This window comes from Littorina saxatilis, linkage group LG16 (assembly GCF_037325665.1).
Source record: "Littorina saxatilis isolate snail1 linkage group LG16, US_GU_Lsax_2.0, whole genome shotgun sequence".
NCBI lineage: Eukaryota > Metazoa > Mollusca > Gastropoda > Littorinimorpha > Littorinidae > Littorina > Littorina saxatilis.
This window is the reverse complement of record NC_090260.1, coordinates 7,881,831-7,901,487: the sequence shown is the minus strand read 5'-3', so window position 1 is coordinate 7,901,487 and position 19,657 is coordinate 7,881,831. Positions and strand designations below refer to the sequence as shown.

At 44.9% G+C, this 19,657-nt stretch overlaps 1 protein-coding gene across 1 annotated transcript in view; it reads right to left on the bottom strand.

Annotated features, from left to right (window-relative positions):
* Positions 1-18,987, bottom strand: part of LOC138949834 (uro-adherence factor A-like) — a 46,013-nt gene extending 27,026 nt beyond the window's left edge. Inside the window, exons 1-4 of the mRNA XM_070321612.1 lie at positions 18,726-18,987; positions 9,221-9,418; positions 5,825-8,848; positions 4,947-5,729 (exon numbers count right to left, since the gene is read on the bottom strand). Coding sequence (XP_070177713.1) covers positions 4,947-5,729; positions 5,825-8,848; positions 9,221-9,418; positions 18,726-18,987 — 4,267 coding nt within the window. The remainder of the gene's footprint in view (positions 1-4,946; positions 5,730-5,824; positions 8,849-9,220; positions 9,419-18,725) is intronic.
* Between the last annotated feature and the right edge of the window lie 670 nt (positions 18,988-19,657).

Below are 19,657 nucleotides of genomic sequence, written 5' to 3'. Positions count from 1 at the left end.
CACACACAGACTAACAATCATGCCACACACACACACACAGACTAACAATCATGCCACACACACACTCACAGACTAACAATCATGCCACACACACACACTCACAGACTAACAATCATGCCACACACACTCACAGACTAACAATCATGCCACACACACACTCACAGACTAACAATCATGCCGCACACACACACACAGACTAACAATCATGCCACACACACACACTCACAGACTAACAATCATGCCACACACACTCACAGACTAACAATCATGCCACACACACACTCACAGACTAACAACAATCATGCCACACACACACACACAGACTAACAATCATGCCACACACACACACACAGACTAACAATCATGCCACACACACTCACAGACTAACAATTATGCCACACACACACTCACAGACTAACAATCATGCCACACACACACTCACAGACTAACAATCATGCCACACACACACTCACAGACTAACAATCATGTCACACACACACACAGACTAACAATCATGCCACACACTCACAGACTAACAATCATGTCACACACACTCACAGACTAACAATCATGCCACACACACACACAGACTAACAATCATGCCACACACACACACAGACTAACAATCATGCCACACACACACAGACTAACAATCATGCCACACACACACACACACAGACTAACAATCATGTCACACACACACACACAGACTAACAATCATGTCACACACACACAGACTAACAATCATGTCACACACACACACACACAGACTAACAATCATGCCACACACACTCACAGACTAACAATCATGCCACACACACACACAGACTAACAATCATGCCACACACACACACACAGACTAACAATCATGCCACACACACACACACAGACTAACAATCATGTCACACACACACACACAGACTAACAATCATGTCACACACACACACACAGACTAACAATCATGTCACACACACACTCACAGACTAACAATCATGCCACACACACACTCACAGACTAACAATCATGCCACACACACACACAGACTAACAATCATGCCACACACACACACACAGACTAACAATCATGCCACACACACACACACAGACTAACAATCATGCCACACACACACTCACAGACTAACAATCATGCCACACACACACACAGACTAACAATCATGCCACACACACACACACAGACTAACAATCATGTCACACACACACACACAGACTAACAATCATGCCACACACACACACACAGACTAACAATCATGCCACACACACACTCACAGACTAACAATCATGCCACACACACACACACAGACTAACAATCATGCCACACACACACTCACAGACTAACAATCATGCCACACACACACTCACAGACTAACAATCATGCCACACACACACACAGACTAATAATCATGTCACACACACACTCACAGACTAACAATCATGTCACACACACTCACAGACTAACAATCATGTCACACACACACACAGACTAACAATCATGTCACACACACACACACAGACTAACAATCATGTCACACACACACACACAGACTAACAATCATGCCACACACACACTCACAGACTAACAATCATGTCACACACACTCACAGACTAACAATCATGCCACACACACACTCACAGACTAACAATCATGCCACACACACACAGACTAACAATCATGCCACACACACACACACAGACTAACAATCATGCCACACACACACACACAGACTAACAATCATGCCACACACACACTCACAGACTAACAATCATGCCACACACACACTCACAGACTAACAATCATGCCACACACACACACAGACTAACAATCATGCCACACACACACACAGACTAACAATCATGCCACACACACACTCACAGACTAACAACAGTCATGCCACACACACACTCACAGACTAACAATCATGCCACACACACACTCACAGACTAACAATCACGCCACACACACACTCACAGACTAACAATCATGCCACACACACACAGACTAACAATCATGCCACACACACACTTACAGACTAACAATCATGCCACACACACACTTACAGACTAACAATCATGCCACACACACACTTACAGACTAACAATCATGCCACACACACACACACAGACTAACAATCATGCCACACACACACACACAGACTAACAATCATGCCACACACACACACACAGACTAACAATCATGCCACACACACTCACAGACTAACAATCATGCCACACACACACACACAGACTAACAATCATGCCACACACACACACAGATCAACAATCATGTCACACACACTCACAGACTAACAATCATGTCACACACACTCACAGACTAACAATCATGTCACACACACACACAGACTAACAATCATGTCACACACACACACAGACTAACAATCATGCCACACACACACACACAGACTAACAATCATATCACACACACACTCACAGACTAACAATCATGCCACACACACACACACAGACTAACAATCATGCCACACACACACTCACAGACTAACAATCATGTCACACACACACTCACAGACTAACAATCATGTCACACACACACACAGACTAACAATCATGTCACACACACACACAGACTAACAATCATGTCACACACACACTCACAGACTAACAATCATGCCACACACTCACACACAGACTAACAATCATGCCACACACACACTCACAGACTAACAATCATGCCACACACACACACACAGACTAACAATCATGCCACACACACACACAGATCAACAATCATGCCACACACACACACACAGACTAACAATCATGCCACACACACTCACAGACTAACAATCATGCCACACACACACTCACAGACTAACAATCATGCCACACACACACAGACTAACAATCATGTCACACACACACTCAGATCAACAATCATGCCACACACACACACACAGACTAACAATCATGCCACACACACACAGACTAACAATCATGTCACACACACACTCAGATCAACAATCATGCCACACACACACACACAGACTAACAATCATGCCACACACACACAGACTAACAATCATGTCACACACACACTCAGATCAACAATCATGCCACACACACACACACAGACTAACAATCATGCCACACACACACACACAGACTAACAATCATGCCACACACACTCAGACTAACAATCATGCCACACACACACACACAGACTAACAATCATGCCACACACACACAGACTAACAATCATGCCACACACACACAGACTAACAATCATGTCACACACACACTCAGATCAACAATCATGCCACACACACACACACAGACTAACAATCATGCCACACACACACAGACTAACAATCATGCCACACACACACACACAGACTAACAATCATGCCACACACACACACAGATCAACAATCATGCCACACACACACACACAGACTAACAACAATCATGCCACACACACACACACAGACTAACAATCATGTCACACACACACTCACAGACTAACAATCATGCCACACACACACACAGACTAACAATCATGCCACACACACACACACAGACTAACAATCATGTCACACACACACACACAGACTAACAATCATGTCACACACACTCACAGACTAACAATCATGTCACACACACACTCACAGACTAACAATCATGCCACACACACACACACAGACTAACAATCATGCCACACACACTCACAGACTAACAATCATGCCACACACACACTCACAGACTAACAATCATGCCACACACACTCACAGCCTAACAATCATGCCACACACACACACACAGACTAACAATCATGCCACACACACACACAGACTAACAATCATGCCACACACACTCACAGACTAACAATCATGCCACACACACACTCACAGACTAACAATCATGCCACACACACTCACAGACTAACAATCATGCCACACACACTCACAGACTAACAATCATGCCACACACACTCACAGACTAACAATCATGCCACACACACTCACAGACTAACAATCATGCCACACACACTCACAGACTAACAATCATGCCACACAAACACTCACAGACTAACAATCATGCCGCACACACACAGACTAACAATCATGCCACACACACACACACAGACTAACAATCATGCCGCACACACACACACAGACTAACAATCATGCCACACACACACGCACAGACTAACAATCATGCCACACACACACACACAGACTAACAATCATGCCGCACACACACTCACATACACGCGAGCCCCCCCCCCCCCCCCCCACCCCCCCACCCCCCTCCCAGAGAGAGAGAGAGAGAGAGAGAGAGGTGAGAAGAACGTGTGCGCAAGATAAGCGAGGCCAAGCGGTGATCAAGGAGCGCCGCTACCACAGCGCCACCGCGGACGACACGCCGTGTTGCAGAGAAAAGGGACTACGACCGGCTTGACCCTGCCTCATTTGCATACACGCGCCACGCACGCTTGTCACCAGCCACGAGGCTACCTTGTCACTTGGTACGGCGCGCGCCGGCTCGCAGCCGCGGCACTTAAAAGTGTTAAAGTGAGGATTTAGAGATGGGCCTCACCTCGCTCCACCTCGCCTGTAGACCGACACCCTGAGGCCGCCTCTTGTCGGCTTGACCCCGCACCGTCATTGTATCGTAACCCTAAGAGTCGTCACCGCACGGTGTACCCGTGTGTCACAGGCTGTGACACACTGTGTACCCGCCTCTAGCAGTGTACATGTCTCTAGCTGTGTACCCGTCTCACGGCGCTGTGTACCCGTGTATCAGTCTCAGGCAGTGACACACGCTGTATATACCTATCTCATTCTGTGTACCTGTCTCAGTCACGCTAGTGTGTACCCGTCTCTAGCTGCAGCGTGTACCCGTCTCACGCTGTAGTGTACCCGTCTCACACTGTGTACCTGTCTCACTCTGTACCTGTCTCACGCTGTGTACCTGTCTCACACTGTGTACTAGCCCGTCTCACACTGTCTACCTGTCTCACGCTGTGTACCTGTCTCACGCTGTGTACCTGTCTCACACTGTGTACCTGTCTCACGCTGTGTAACTGTCTCACACTGTGTACCTGTCTCACGCTGTGTACCTGTCTCGCGCTGTGTACCTGTCTCACACTGTGTACCTGTCTCACGCTGTGTACCTGTCTCACGCTGTGTACCTGTCTCACACTCTGTACCTGTCTCACACTCTGTACCTGTCTCACACCAGGCTCTGTACCTGTCTCACACTGTGTACCTGTCTCACACTGTGTACCTGTCTCACACTCTGTACCTGTCTCACATTGTGTACCTGTCTCACACTCTGTACCTGTCTCACACTGTGTACCTGTCTCACACTGTGTACCTGTCTCACACTCTGTACCTGTCTCACAATGTGAACCTGTCTCACGCTGTGTACCTGTCTCACACTGTGTACCTGTCTCACACTCTGTACCTGTCTCACACTCTGTACCTGTCTCACGCTGTGTACCTGTCTCACACTGTGTACCTGTCTCACACTCTGTACCTGTCTCACACTCTGTACCTGTCTCACATTGTGTACCTGTCTCACACTCTGTACCTGTCTCACACTGTGTACCTGTCTCACACTGTGTACCTGTCTCACACTCTGTACCTGTCTCACACTGTGTACCTGTCTCACGCTGTGTACCTGTCTCACGCTGTGTACCTGTCTCACACTCTGTACCTGTCTCACACTCTGTACCTGTCTCACACCAGGCTCTGTACCTGTCTCACACTGTGTAACTGTCTCACACTCTGTACCCGTCTCACACTCTGTACCTGTCTCACATTGTGTACCTGTCTCACACTCTGTACCTGTCTCACACTGTGTACCTGTCTCACACTGTGTACCTGTCTCACACTCTGTACCCGTCTCACACTCTGTACCTGTCTCACATTGTGTACCTGTCTCACACTCTGTACCTGTCTCACACTGTGTACCTGTCTCACGCTGTGTACCTGTCTCACACTGTGTACCTGTCTCACACTCTGTACTTGTCTCACACTGTGTACCTGTCTCACACTGTGTACCTGTCTCACACTGTGTACCTGTCTCACACTCTGTACCTGTCTCACGCTGTGTACCTGTCTCACGCTGTGTACCTGTCTCACACTCTGTACCTGTCTCACACTGTGTACCTGTCTCACACTGTGTACCTGTCTCACACTGTGTACCTGTCTCACGCTGTGTACCTGTCTCACACTGTGTACCTGTCTCACGCTGTGTACCTGTCTCACGCTGTGTACCTGTCTCACGCTGTGTACCTGTCTCACACTCTGTACCTGTCTCACATTGTGTACCTGTCTCACGCTGTGTACCTGTCTCACACTCTGTACCTGTCTCACATTGTGTACCTGTCTCACACTGTGTACCTGTCTCACGCTGTGTACCTGTCTCACACTGTGAACCTGTCTCACACTCTGTACCTGTCTCACACTGTGAACCTGTCTCACACTCTGTACCTGTCTTACACTCTGTACCTGTCTCACATTGTGTACCTGTCTCACGCTGTGTACCTGTCTCACAATGTGTACCTGTCTCACACTGTGAACCTGTCTCACACTGTGTACCTGTCTCACACTCTGTACCTGTCTTACACTCTGTACCTGTCTCACATTGTGTACCTGTCTCACATTGTGTACCTGTCTCACGCTGTGTACCTGTCTCACACTGTGTACCTGTCTCACACTGTGTACCTGTCTCACACTCTGTACCTGTCTCACACTCTGTACCTGTCTCACACTCTGTACCTGTCTCACATTGTGTACCTGTCTCACGCTGTGTACCTGTCTCACGCTGTGTACCTGTCTCACACTGTGAACCTGTCTCACACTCTGTACCTGTCTCACACTCTGTACCTGTCTTACATTGTGTACCTGTCTCACGCTGTGTACCTGTCTCACAATGTGTACCTGTCTCACACTGTGAACCTGTCTCACACTCTGTACCTGTCTCACACTGTGAACCTGTCTCACACTCTGTACCTGTCTTACACTCTGTACCTGTCTCACGCTGTGTACCTGTCTCACGCTGTGTACCTGTCTCACACTGTGTACCTGTCTCACGCTGTGTACCTGTCTCACATTGTGTACCTGTCTCACACTCTGTACCTGTCTCACGCTGTGTACCTGTCTCACGCTGTGTACCTGTCTCACAATGTGAACCTGTCTCACGCTGTGTACCTGTCTCACACTGTGTACCTGTCTCACACTCTGTACCTGTCTCACACTCTGTACCTGTCTCACACTGTGTACCTGTCTCACACTCTGTACCTGTCTCACACTCTGTACCTGTCTCACACTCTGTACCTGTCTCACATTGTGTACCTGTCTCACGCTGTGTACCTGTCTCACGCTGTGTACCTGTCTCACACTGTGAACCTGTCTCACACTCTGTACCTGTCTCACACTCTGTACCTGTCTCACATTGTGTACCTGTCTCACAATGTGTACCTGTCTCACACTCTGTACCTGTCTCACGCTGTGTACCTGTCTCACGCTGTGTACCTGTCTCACAATGTGTACCTGTCTCACACTCTGTACCTGTCTCACGCTGTGTACCTGTCTCACACTCTGTACCTGTCTCACACTCTGTACCTGTCTCACGCTGTGTACCTGTCTCACGCTGTGTACCTGTCTCACGCTGTGTACCTGTCTCACGCTGTGTACCTGTCTCACAATGTGTACCTGTCTCACACTCTGTACCTGTCTCACGCTGTGTACCTGTCTCACACTCTGTACCTGTCTCACATTGTGTACCTGTCTCACGCTGTGTACCTGTCTCACACTCTGTACCTGTCTCACGCTGTGTACCTGTCTCACGCTGTGTACCTGTCTCACACTGTGTACCTGTCTCACACTCTGTACCTGTCTCACGCTGTGTACCTGTCTCACACTCTGTACCTGTCTCACGCTGTGTACCTGTCTCACGCTGTGTACCTGTCTCACATTGTGTACCTGTCTCACATTGTGTACCTGTCTCACGCTGTGTACCTGTCTCACAATGTGTACCTGTCTCACACTCTGTACCTGTCTCACGCTGTGTACCTGTCTCACACTCTGTACCTGTCTCACATTGTGTACCTGTCTCACGCTGTGTACCTGTCTCACACTCTGTACCTGTCTCACATTGTGTACCTGTCTCACACTGTGTACCTGTCTCACGCTGTGTAACTGTCTCACGCTGTGTACCTGTCTCACACTGTGTACCTGTCTCACGCTGTGTACCTGTCTCACAATGTGAACCTGTCTCACACTCTGTACCTGTCTCACACTCTGTACCTGTCTCACATTGTGTACCTGTCTCACGCTGTGTACCTGTCTCACGCTGTGTACCTGTCTCACAATGTGTACCTGTCTCACACTCTGTACCTGTCTCACGCTGTGTACCTGTCTCACACTCTGTACCTGTCTCACATTGTGTACCTGTCTCACGCTGTGTACCTGTCTCACACTCTGTACCTGTCTCACATTGTGTACCTGTCTCACGCTGTGTACCTGTCTCACACTCTGTACCTGTCTCACATTGTGTACCTGTCTCACACTCTGTACCTGTCTCACGCTGTGTACCTGTCTCACACTCTGTACCTGTCTCACACTGTGTACCTGTCTCACACTCTGTACCTGTCTCACGCTGTGTACCTGTCTCACACTCTGTACCTGTCTCACACTCTGTACCTGTCTCACACTCTGAACCTGTCTCACGCTGTGTACCTGTCTCACGCTGTGTACCTGTCTCACAATGTGAACCTGTCTCACGCTGTGTACCTGTCTCACGCTGTGTACCTGTCTCACGCTGTGTACCTGTCTCACACTCTGTACCTGTCTCACATTGTGTACCTGTCTCACGCTGTGTACCTGTCTCACACTAATAATAATAATAATAATAAGAACATTTATATAGCGCTAAATCAAAAACTTTCGTTAAAAAGGCTTGCTCTAAGCGCTTGACATCTAAACTAAAACGTCATTCACACTCTTTACAATGATGTACAAGAACTTCATGTCACACTCTTTCATTCAGTATAACACCATTCACACAGTTATTATTCTGTACAAAACAATAAGTTAGTCTAACATTTAAAATGTTCATAAAATGAAAACAAGAGAAAACCAGACTGATTAAAACAACTGCTTAGTGCTAACAAAACATGAATCTTAATAATAACTCTGTACCTGTCTCACATTGTGTACCTGTCTCACGCTGTGTACCTGTCTCACACTCTGTACCTGTCTCACATTGTGTACCTGTCTCACACTCTGTACCTGTCTCACGCTGTGTACCTGTCTCACACTCTGTACCTGTCTCACACTCTGTACCTGTCTCACACTCTGAACCTGTCTCACGCTGTGTACCTGTCTCACACTGTGTACCTGTCTCACACTCTGTACCTGTCTCACATTGTGTGCCTGTCTCACGCTGTGTACCTGTCTCACGCTGTGTAGGGGAAAGGCTCCTAATATGGACCGGTTCCTACTATGGACCACCTCCTGTTCTGACAAACTAACGGCGCTAGAGCGCTCAAAACAATTTCATTCGCTTTATTCATTCTCTCTGGATAAGTTGCACATGTCAAAACAGTTGCAGAAACACAAACCTCAAAACCGTTAGGCTTTTTCGCTTTTTTTCACTTTTGGCAGCGTTCACTCTAAATTTGCCGTCTAATACGTCCACAGTCAAAGCTTTCATAACACAAAAATGGCTATATATGACAGCTAAGACAGCATTTGTTACATTTTAACAGTGTGTACCCCGAGTTTATACTGCAAACAAAAAATAATAGCAAAACCTCAAAGTATGTGTGAGACCCCTAATATGGACCACCTTCAACAAATCAAAGAAAATAAAAATTGAAGGCAATTTTAATTAATTCATTAAGAAGCTTGCTGAAAATAACCTACTAGCCCTCGAGATTTAAAAAAAACAAAAAACAAATTCATTCTGTTTTTGATAAGCTTCTTCAGTTTCCTGGTGTGCTTCAAATAATGCTCTCATCAACCCGAAACAGATAAATCTAAAGCATATTTGAATTTGTCTGACTTGCACACTAAGTTGTATCATGTTATTTTGAAGTATAGGGGGCTTTTTACAGTGATTCGTGATTTTTTCTGTATTTAATTTTTACTGAAGGTCTATCAAAGCTATTTCACTCCAATTAGGCCTAACTGTTAAACTAAGAGAGAAGGACTACCAACCACAAAATGAAACTTCTTCGCAAGAAAACAAGCTAGTTATCAGCAATAAACAAAAAGTGGTCCATATTAGGGGCCCTTCCCCTACCTGTCTCACGCTGTGTACCTGTCCGAGTCACGCTGTGTACCTGTCTCACGCTGTGTATCCGAACAAGGCGTGACCTCCAGGTGCGTTCCATATGTAGTAGTAATGATTGATCAAAAATTGAATTTAAAATCCAGACGGAATGATTTCTGGTAACAGCCCGCCCTGAACATCAAAACTTGACGACGGTCACACGAAAATAGGTGTGCTTGACGTCACACGAAATGAGGTGTGCTTGACGTCACACAAAAATGAGGTGTGCTTGACGTCACACGAAATGAGGTGTGAAAGACGATCCGAGCCACTGTCTGATTCCTTGTCTCGCTAGCTTGTGTGGCGCGTGTATAGCTCACATCCCCCCTAGAGTATAGCTCACATCCCCCCTAGAGTATAGGTATAGGACATCCCCCCCTACAGTACAGGTATAGGACATCCCCCTAGAGTATAGGTATAGGACATCCCCCCCTAGAGTATAGCTCACATCCCCCCTAGAGTATAGCTCATCCCCCCTAGAGTATAGGTATAGGACATCCTCCTAGAGTATAGGTATAGGACATCCCCCCTAGAGTATAGCTCACATCCCCCCTACAGTATAGGTATAGGACATCCCCCTACAGTATAGGTATAGGACATCCCCCCTACAGTATAGGTATAGGACATCCCCTAAAGTATAGCTCACATCCCCCTACAGTATAGGCATAGGACATCCACCTACAGTATAGGTATAGGACATCCCCCTACAGTATAGGTATAGGACATCCACCTACAGTATAGGTATAGGACATCCCCCTACAGTATAGGTATAGGACATCCCCCTACAGTATAGGTATAGGACATCCCCCCTACCGTATAGGTATAGGACATCCCCCCTACAGTATAGGTATAGGACTACAGTATAGGTATAGGACATCCCCCCTACAGTATAGGTATAGGACATCCCCCTACAGTATAGGTATAGGACATCCACCTACAGTATAGGTATAGGACATCCCCCTACAGTATAGGTATAGGACATCCACCTACAGTATAGGTATAGGACATCCCCCTACAGTATAGGTATAGGACATCCCCCCTACAGTATAGGTATAGGACATCCACCTACAGTATAGGTATAGGACATCCCCCTACAGTATAGGTATAGGACATCCACCTACAGTATAGGTATAGGACATCCACCTACAGTATAGGTATAGGACATCCCCCCCACCGTATAGGTATAGGACATCCCCCCTACAGTATAGGTATAGGACTACAGTATAGGTATAGGTATAGGACATCCCCCCTAGAGTATAGGTATAGGACATCCCCCCTAGAGTATAGGTATAGGACATCCCCCCTACAGTATAGGTATAGGACATCCCCTAAAGTATAGCTCACATCCCCCTACAGTATAGGTATAGGACATCCCCTTACAGTATAGGTATATGACATCCACCTACAGTATAGGTACAGGACATCCCCCTTAGAGTATAGGTATAGGACATCCCCCCTACAGTATAGGTATAGGACATCCCCCTACAGTATAGGACATCCACCTACAGTATAGGTATAGGACATCCCCCCTGCAGTATAGGTATAGGACATCCCCCTACAGTATAGGTATAGGACATCCCCCTAGAGTATAGCTCACATCCCCCCTACAGTATATGTATAGGACACCGCCCCCCTACAGTATAGGTATAGGACATCCCCCCTAGAGTATAGGTATAGGACATCCCCCCTAGAGTATAGGTATAGGACATCCCCCCTACAGTATAGGTATAGGACATCCCCTTACAGTATAGGTATATGACATCCACCTACAGTATAGGTACAGGACATCCCCCTTAGAGTATAGGTATAGGACATCCCCCCTACAGTATAGGTATAGGACATCCCCCTACAGTATAGGACATCCACCTACAGTATAGGTATAGGACATCCACCTACAGTATAGGTATAGGACATCCCCCCTACAGTATAGGTATAGGACATCCCCCTAGAGTATAGCTCACATCCCCCCTACAGTATATGTATAGGACATCCCCCCTACCGTATAGGTATAGGACATCCCCCCTAGAGTATAGGTATAGGACATCCCCCCCTAGAGTATAGGTATAGGACACCCCACCTACAGTATAGGTATAGGACATCCCCCCTACAGTATAGGCATAGGACATACCCCTACAGTATAGGTATAGGACATCCCCCCTAGAGTATAGGTATAGGACATCCCTCTTAGAGTATAGGTATAGGACATCCCCCCTGCAGTATAGGTATAGGACATCCCCCCTACAGTATAGGTATAGGACTACAGTATAAGTATAGGACATCCCCCTACAGTATAGGACACAGGGCCGGACCCAGGGGGGGGGGGGGGTTCCAGGGGTTCCGGAACCCCACCCCTGGAAAAAGCATGTACCTTGCTTTGAGTGTTGTTTCATAGGACATCCCCCTACAGTATAGGTATAGGACATCCTCCTAGAGTATAGCTCACATCCCCCCTACAGTATAGGTATAGGACATCCCCCCTACCGTATAGGTATAGGACATCCCCCCTAGAGTATAGGTACAGGACATCCCCCCTACAGTATAGGTACAGGACATCCCCCTTAGAGTATAGGTACAGGACATCCCCCCTACAGTATAGGTACAGGACATCCCCCCTACAGTATAGGTACAGGACATCCCAGACAGTGTTCCCTTTTTCCAGGACACCAACATTCAGCTCAATCGACCAATGAAATCCTGAGACCAGCTCAATCGACCAATGAAATCCTGAGACCAGCTCAATCGACCAATGAAATCCTGAGACCAGCTCAATCGACCAATGAAATCCTGAGACCAGCTCAATCGACCAATGAAATCCTGAGACCAGCTCAATCGACCAATGAAATCCTGAGACCAACTCAATCGACCAATGAAATCCTGAGACCAGCTCAATCGACCAATGAAATCCTGAGACCAACTCAATCGACCAAATTGCACACTGGGCGGAAAAATGGAAAGTTAATTTCAATAATTTAAAAACAGATTTGATGACCTTTTCTGGAAATAGAATGCCTGAAACCTCTTGTATTTGATGGAACAATTCTGAGAGAAAACCACGTTCACAAACATCTTGGTGTACTGATTCAGAGCGACTGCAAATGGGAATCACATGTTCAGTCAATTATATCTAAAGTACGTGTTCTTCTCTCGTGTTTTCGGTCCTATAAGTATCGCCTCAGCCGAAAGGCACTTGAACTTATGTATAAATCTTTTATTACTCCCCATTTTGATTTTTCTGACGTCATTTGGGATAACTGTTCTGACAGATTAGCTACTTTATTAGAAAACTTGCATCTTGATGCCATAAGAACCATTATAGGTGCAGTTCGTGGCACGAGTCACCAAAAATTGTACGATGAATCAGGATTTACAACACTGAAGGAGAGGCGAAAAAGACACAAATTGATTTTGTATTTCAAATTAGTTAATGCACGCGTGCCATCATACTTACTAGAACGTCTGCCTCTTCTCGTTGCTTCTGTGAACCCTTACCATAGACGAAGACCACTTGACAGACAGACTCCCCACTCTCGAACTGAATTGTATAAAAAGTCATTTTTTCTGTCTTCGACTTCCCTGTGGAATGAGCTTCCAGATACTGTAAAACAACTTGATTCTATTGGGTTATTTAAAAAACGTATTAGTTCTGATGATTCTGTTGTTCCCTCGTATAGATACACATCTGATCGAAAATCAGAAATTATCCATTGCAGACTGAGATTGAGGATCAGCAATCTAAATAGTGATCTATTTGACAGACATTTAATTCCCGACCCGTCATGCACTTGTGGTTATCCTGTTGAAAATGCGGAGCACTATATTTTTCATTGCCCCTTATCTCTTCAAATACGTGAAGTCACCTTGTCAACACTGCCCAACTATGATTTGCTAACCGCTGATGATTTTCTGTATGGCAATAGAAACAAGTCAGAGATCAGCCCCAGCCCCCCTTGTTTTCGGTGTCCCTCAAGGCTCTGTACTTGGCCCCGTCCTCTTCATTATGTATACCAAACCCTTGTCTGCCCTCATTCAAAATCATTCCGTTTCAAACCAGTCTTTTGCTGATGATACCCAGTTGTATAAGCCTAGTTCCCCCGCTGAGACACATGCCGCCATCCAGACCATTCAGACCTGTATCTTAGATGTTAAGTCATGGATGGTAGAAAATAAGTTAAAACTAAATGATGATAAGACAGAGGCACTTCTGTGCATGAAAAAGTCCACTAAGTTCCCAAATTTTCAACCTTCGTCTGTCCAAGTAGGCAATACCGACATCTCTTTCTCTTCTTCAGCTAGAAACCTCGGCTTCACCATCTCCTCAGACATGACACTCAACAAGCACATCTCCAACATCTGTAGGTCCGCATACTTTGAACTCCGCAAGATCGCAACCATCCGCCATACTCTGTCCGTTCAAACTACAAACACTCTAGTCTGCTCTCTTGTTCTTTCTAAACTTGACTACTGTAACTCTCTTCTCTCTGGCTGTCCACTCTACCTCCTGCACAAACTACAGAAAGTTCAAAATTCTGCAGCACGACTGATCCTCAAAGCACGAAAAAAAGATCATGTCACACCACTTCGCCGCACACTCCACTGGTTACCCATCCAAGCCCGCATTGAATACAAACTGTCCACTCTCTGCTTTCACTTCTTCTCTGCCTCGTCTCCTGCTTATTTCTCTGAACTTCTCACTGTATACACTCCTGCTAGACAACTCCGCTCCTCTTCTGATAGCCGCACCCTAGTCATCCCACACACAAAATCAAAAGCATATGGACAACGCACTTTTGCATTTTGCGCATCTACTCAATGGAACTCTCTCCCCTCTCACATTCGCCACTCTCAGTCAGTACAGTCATTCAAGCGAGCACTCAAAACTCACCTCTTCCTGAAACACAACTCCTAAAGTCGCAACATTTTGCCATCCTGTTCTGTAACGGTTCCATCTCTATTCAGCTTGTTATTTTTGTCTTTTGTTTTAAATTATTATAAATATAATTTTTCACTGCAGTAGTCCTTTAACTTTAACCCTTAGCTGTAGGCTAGATATGCACAAGTCATGTCGGTGCCACATAATGCTGACACACATGTTCCTGTGCATAGTTTATGGATAACGTGTAGTTGGGAAGTTAAGAGTAGAAATAATTAGTATTTAGTGTAGGAGGAGGGTTGGGGGTGGGTAGGGAGGGGGTGGGTATGGTTTACTTTGAGCAGGTCGGTTTCAGTTTTAATAAACAATTTTAGAGAATTGTGTATCTTATATTTGAGTCTTTCGTGTTTTAGACATTGATGCATTTAATAGTTTTAACGAGTTGCCTTTTGTTTTATCATTCTGGTGTTTATCTAGATGTGCTGTGTATCTTATAAGAAGTTCTTAAAAGTTCGAAGTTATTTTAGCATATAGGTTTTTTTATGGTCTTAACAGTTAAACATGTATTACGTTATCATTAAGATTCATGCTTTGTTAGCACTAAGCAGTTGTTTTAATCAGTCTGGTTTTCTCTTGTTTTCATCTTATGAACATTCTAAATGTTAGACTAACTTATTGTCTTGTACAGAATAACAACTGTGTGAATGGTGCTATACTGAATGAAAGAGTGTGACATGAAGTTCTTGTACATCATTGTAAAGAGTGTGAATGACGTTTTAGTTTAGATGTCAAGCGCTTAGAGCAAGCCTTTTTAACGAAAGTTTTTGATTTAGCGCTATATAAATGTTCTTCTTATTATTATTAAGTCAGACAGCGAAAATGCATTGATATTTGACCAGTTATTCAGGTTTATCTTATTAAGCAAACGTTTTGAATAATGAATGCATTTATCTCATCCATGTTCGAAACGACCATGTGCAGTACTGTTTACATTTCCTTGTTCTGGTAGTATTCTATTTTCAACCATGTGGAAGTCATTGTATGCGTGTGTGTGTGCGAGTGAGTGTGCGAGCGCGTGTGAGTACTGTTGTTAGTTTAGCATTGTTTTTTTTGTTCTTTTGGTGGTTTTTTTCCTTTTATTGTTACATATTTGTCTACCATAATTTACCATTATTATTTTGACATTATTTCAAATTTGTTATATTAAAATCGTCCGCCAAATTTCATTTGCTTTTAAGAGTACGCTTATAAGCCTAGCTTGTTGTGCTCCATGTTCCTTATTTCATGTATGCGGTAATAGTACCAATGGAATTTATTGAATAAACTTTTTTTAAACCAATCGACCAATGAAATCCTGAGACTTAAAGTGCAGACAGACAGACAGACAGAACGTTTACTGCCCCCGATTATAGATTTGGAATTCTGATTCAGTATGAAATAACGCCCGAGCACCATTTTAAGTTGCGGGACTGAAACGGCAACTGGACATCCATAACCACCAGTTGACCGATCGAGCCCCAAGTACTTGTTCTCTCTATTTGGTTTTGAGCAAGTTTCTACCAGGTTTGTTTTGGACATGCACGAGTGTTTAACGAGGGGTTAACGAGGGGTTAAGGCCAGAGATGGCCCAAACGTTTAGTCCAAAAACGTGTTTTTGGTTTTCAGAATTGTTAGGTAAGTACTTTGAACACCATAGAATCATTGTGCGATGTAATTTTGTCGTCGTCAATCTTTCTCTTGCAGTCAGATGATCCTTTTCAAAGTGTTTTATTAACATTATTTGGACACCATTTTCAAACATTTGACGCTGTTTTCTAGGAATCGTTTTGAGCATCAGTGCCGTCATTGTGACTTAATTCAACGCCTGGACTAACGCTCAACTCTTCTTGCTCTGTTTTGTATTTTCACCAAAGAAATGCACACTGTTTCAACATAAAATTAAACACATTCCGATGAAGGAAAAAAAAGGAGAACAAAAACGGATTTCATAACTCAAAAATAGAAGTTGACGAGAGGTCCCTGCTATATGCATGTGCAGTTCATGTTATTGCTATATGCATGTGCAGTTCATGTTATTGCTATATATCCCATGACCTCCCTTCTTTGTCTCTGTTACTTCAGTATGGGTATATATGTTGTATTTTTATAGCTCAATAAATACATCATGGACTCCAAAAAATATATGATAGTGCAGATTCCGATTTGGGCAAAGGACTACTTTCCTCCCGACCTTTGACCTCGCGCCGAACAATGTGACACATTTGTATGAAGTTCTAAAATCGTATTGCACGGCTCAGAAAACCATATCAGTTGCACGCAAAAATGAATCTCAGAACTGATCTGATGTATGAGATGCAATAAGCAAAAGTTTCTTTCATTATGAAAGCAATGCAGGTCGAAAAAAACGAACATTCAACTTACAAGATAACCAGATGCTAGCGAACCAAAACAAAAACACGAGTACCCTCCCCTTGCATCGTTAGCAGACGACTTTTGAGAATCTGTCGGAAGTGTGTTTTGGTGTGCGCCTTCAGCTATCAAACATCGGCTGTTTCACGTGTTTTGCGAGCAAGTCTACTCTTTTGTCTGGCTCTGCAGTAAGTCCACATATTTTTCCGTAATCCAGTCATATTCCTTCAAAATGCAATCAATCGGCGGTGACAGACGTGTCGGTCGCGTTTTCCTCACTCCCATACCAGTTTAAGTTCATCCATGCAAACACACTCGCAAAAGTTTATCACGTAGATACATTTCAAATAGGGAGCAAATGGTTAAATCTAAACCTACATATTTGTTCCCTAAAATTTGCTTCTCTGTCAATAAGCCTAATTACACACGTTCGAGAAAAACAACGTGGAATCGATTCTGAATCGAGTAAGCCAAATGGGTCCCAAACCCGTTTCGCCCGTTCTGCCGACCTGAAACGCAAAACAAAAGAATTGTGCGCTTCAACTAAATTAATTTCTATTCGACTTCATTACTTTCTTGCAACTTATGAACCTTTACTTAAAGCTTTTAAATGGTCTGAAAGTAGTGTTACCGCGTACTTATCGATGCACTCATTCGTTTTATTTTTTCAGCGACGGTCACTTAGTTTAAGGTTGCAAAAGGGCTAAGTCTCGCTGGCAACAGTTTTACCCTGCACAGATCGCAACAGTGCCGCTAGTAGTCTACACTTTGTGTTTGATGGTAGAATGGGATATACAGATTACAACACTCGTGGTTTTTTATATGGCTTGTATTTCAGTCAAGACCCAGCGGGAATATCAATCGAGAGCCACTCGCCAGAGGCTCGTGTCTCCCGATGATATTCATCCGCTGGGTCTTGACTGAAATACAAGCCATATAAAAAACCACTCGTGTTGTAACCTATACATATACATGTGCAGTTCATGTTATTGCTATATGCATGTGCAGTTCATGTTATTGCTATATCAGTATATGCATGTGCAGCTCATGTTATTGCGGAAACATAACAACAATGAACTGACAATGTCCGTTGTACGACCTCATCATACCTCTTCCGTTGTACGACATCATTACACCTCTTCCGTTGTACGACCTCATCACACCTCTTCCGTTGTACGACCTCATCACACCTCTTCCGTTGTACGACCTCATCACACATCTTCCGTTGTACGACCTCATCATACCTCTTCCGTTGTACGACCTCATCACACATCTTCCGTTGTACGACATCATTACACCTCTTCCGTTGTACGACCTCATCACACCTCTTCCGTTGTACGACCTCATCACACATCTTCCGTTGTACGACATCATTACACCTCTTCCGTTGTAGGGGCCGTAATTACCACTCTTTTACCTGGCTCAGGTACTGTAGTAAAGAACAAACACCCTCCCCCCCCCCAAAAAAAAAAAACCCGCCACCACCACCACCAACAACAACAACAACAACAACAACAACAACAACAACAACAACAACAACAACAACAACAACAACAACAACTAAGATACACACACAAACACACACTGACGCATATTTAGGGTTTAGGGTATACCACACACACGTCTGGAACACAGGCACAATGGGGAACAACTGCGTGTGTTGAATGTCGTTGTAATACCAGAGACTGTAGAGTATACACCACACACACGTCTGGAACAGAGGCACAACGGGGAACAACTGCGTGTGTCGCAACGTGTTTAACCACGAAGGTTGCTTCCCCTGACACGTTTTGCTCCGGGATTGGTTTGCCCTCCCGCTGTCTGCTTTCCCCGTCAGGCGTGCCAAGGGGAGCAACCACCCTGATAAAAATAAATCTAATGACGAAAGTAGTAGTCCCCCTTGGATCATCTGTCGTTTGGAGATCATTCCAGCCGTTTATGCTTGCGGTGTGTGTGTGCAGGGGCTAATCAGTTTGTAAGGGGGGAGCGGGGAGGGAGGAGGGGAAAAAGGAGGGGGGGGGGGGGGAGTGCACATAGAATT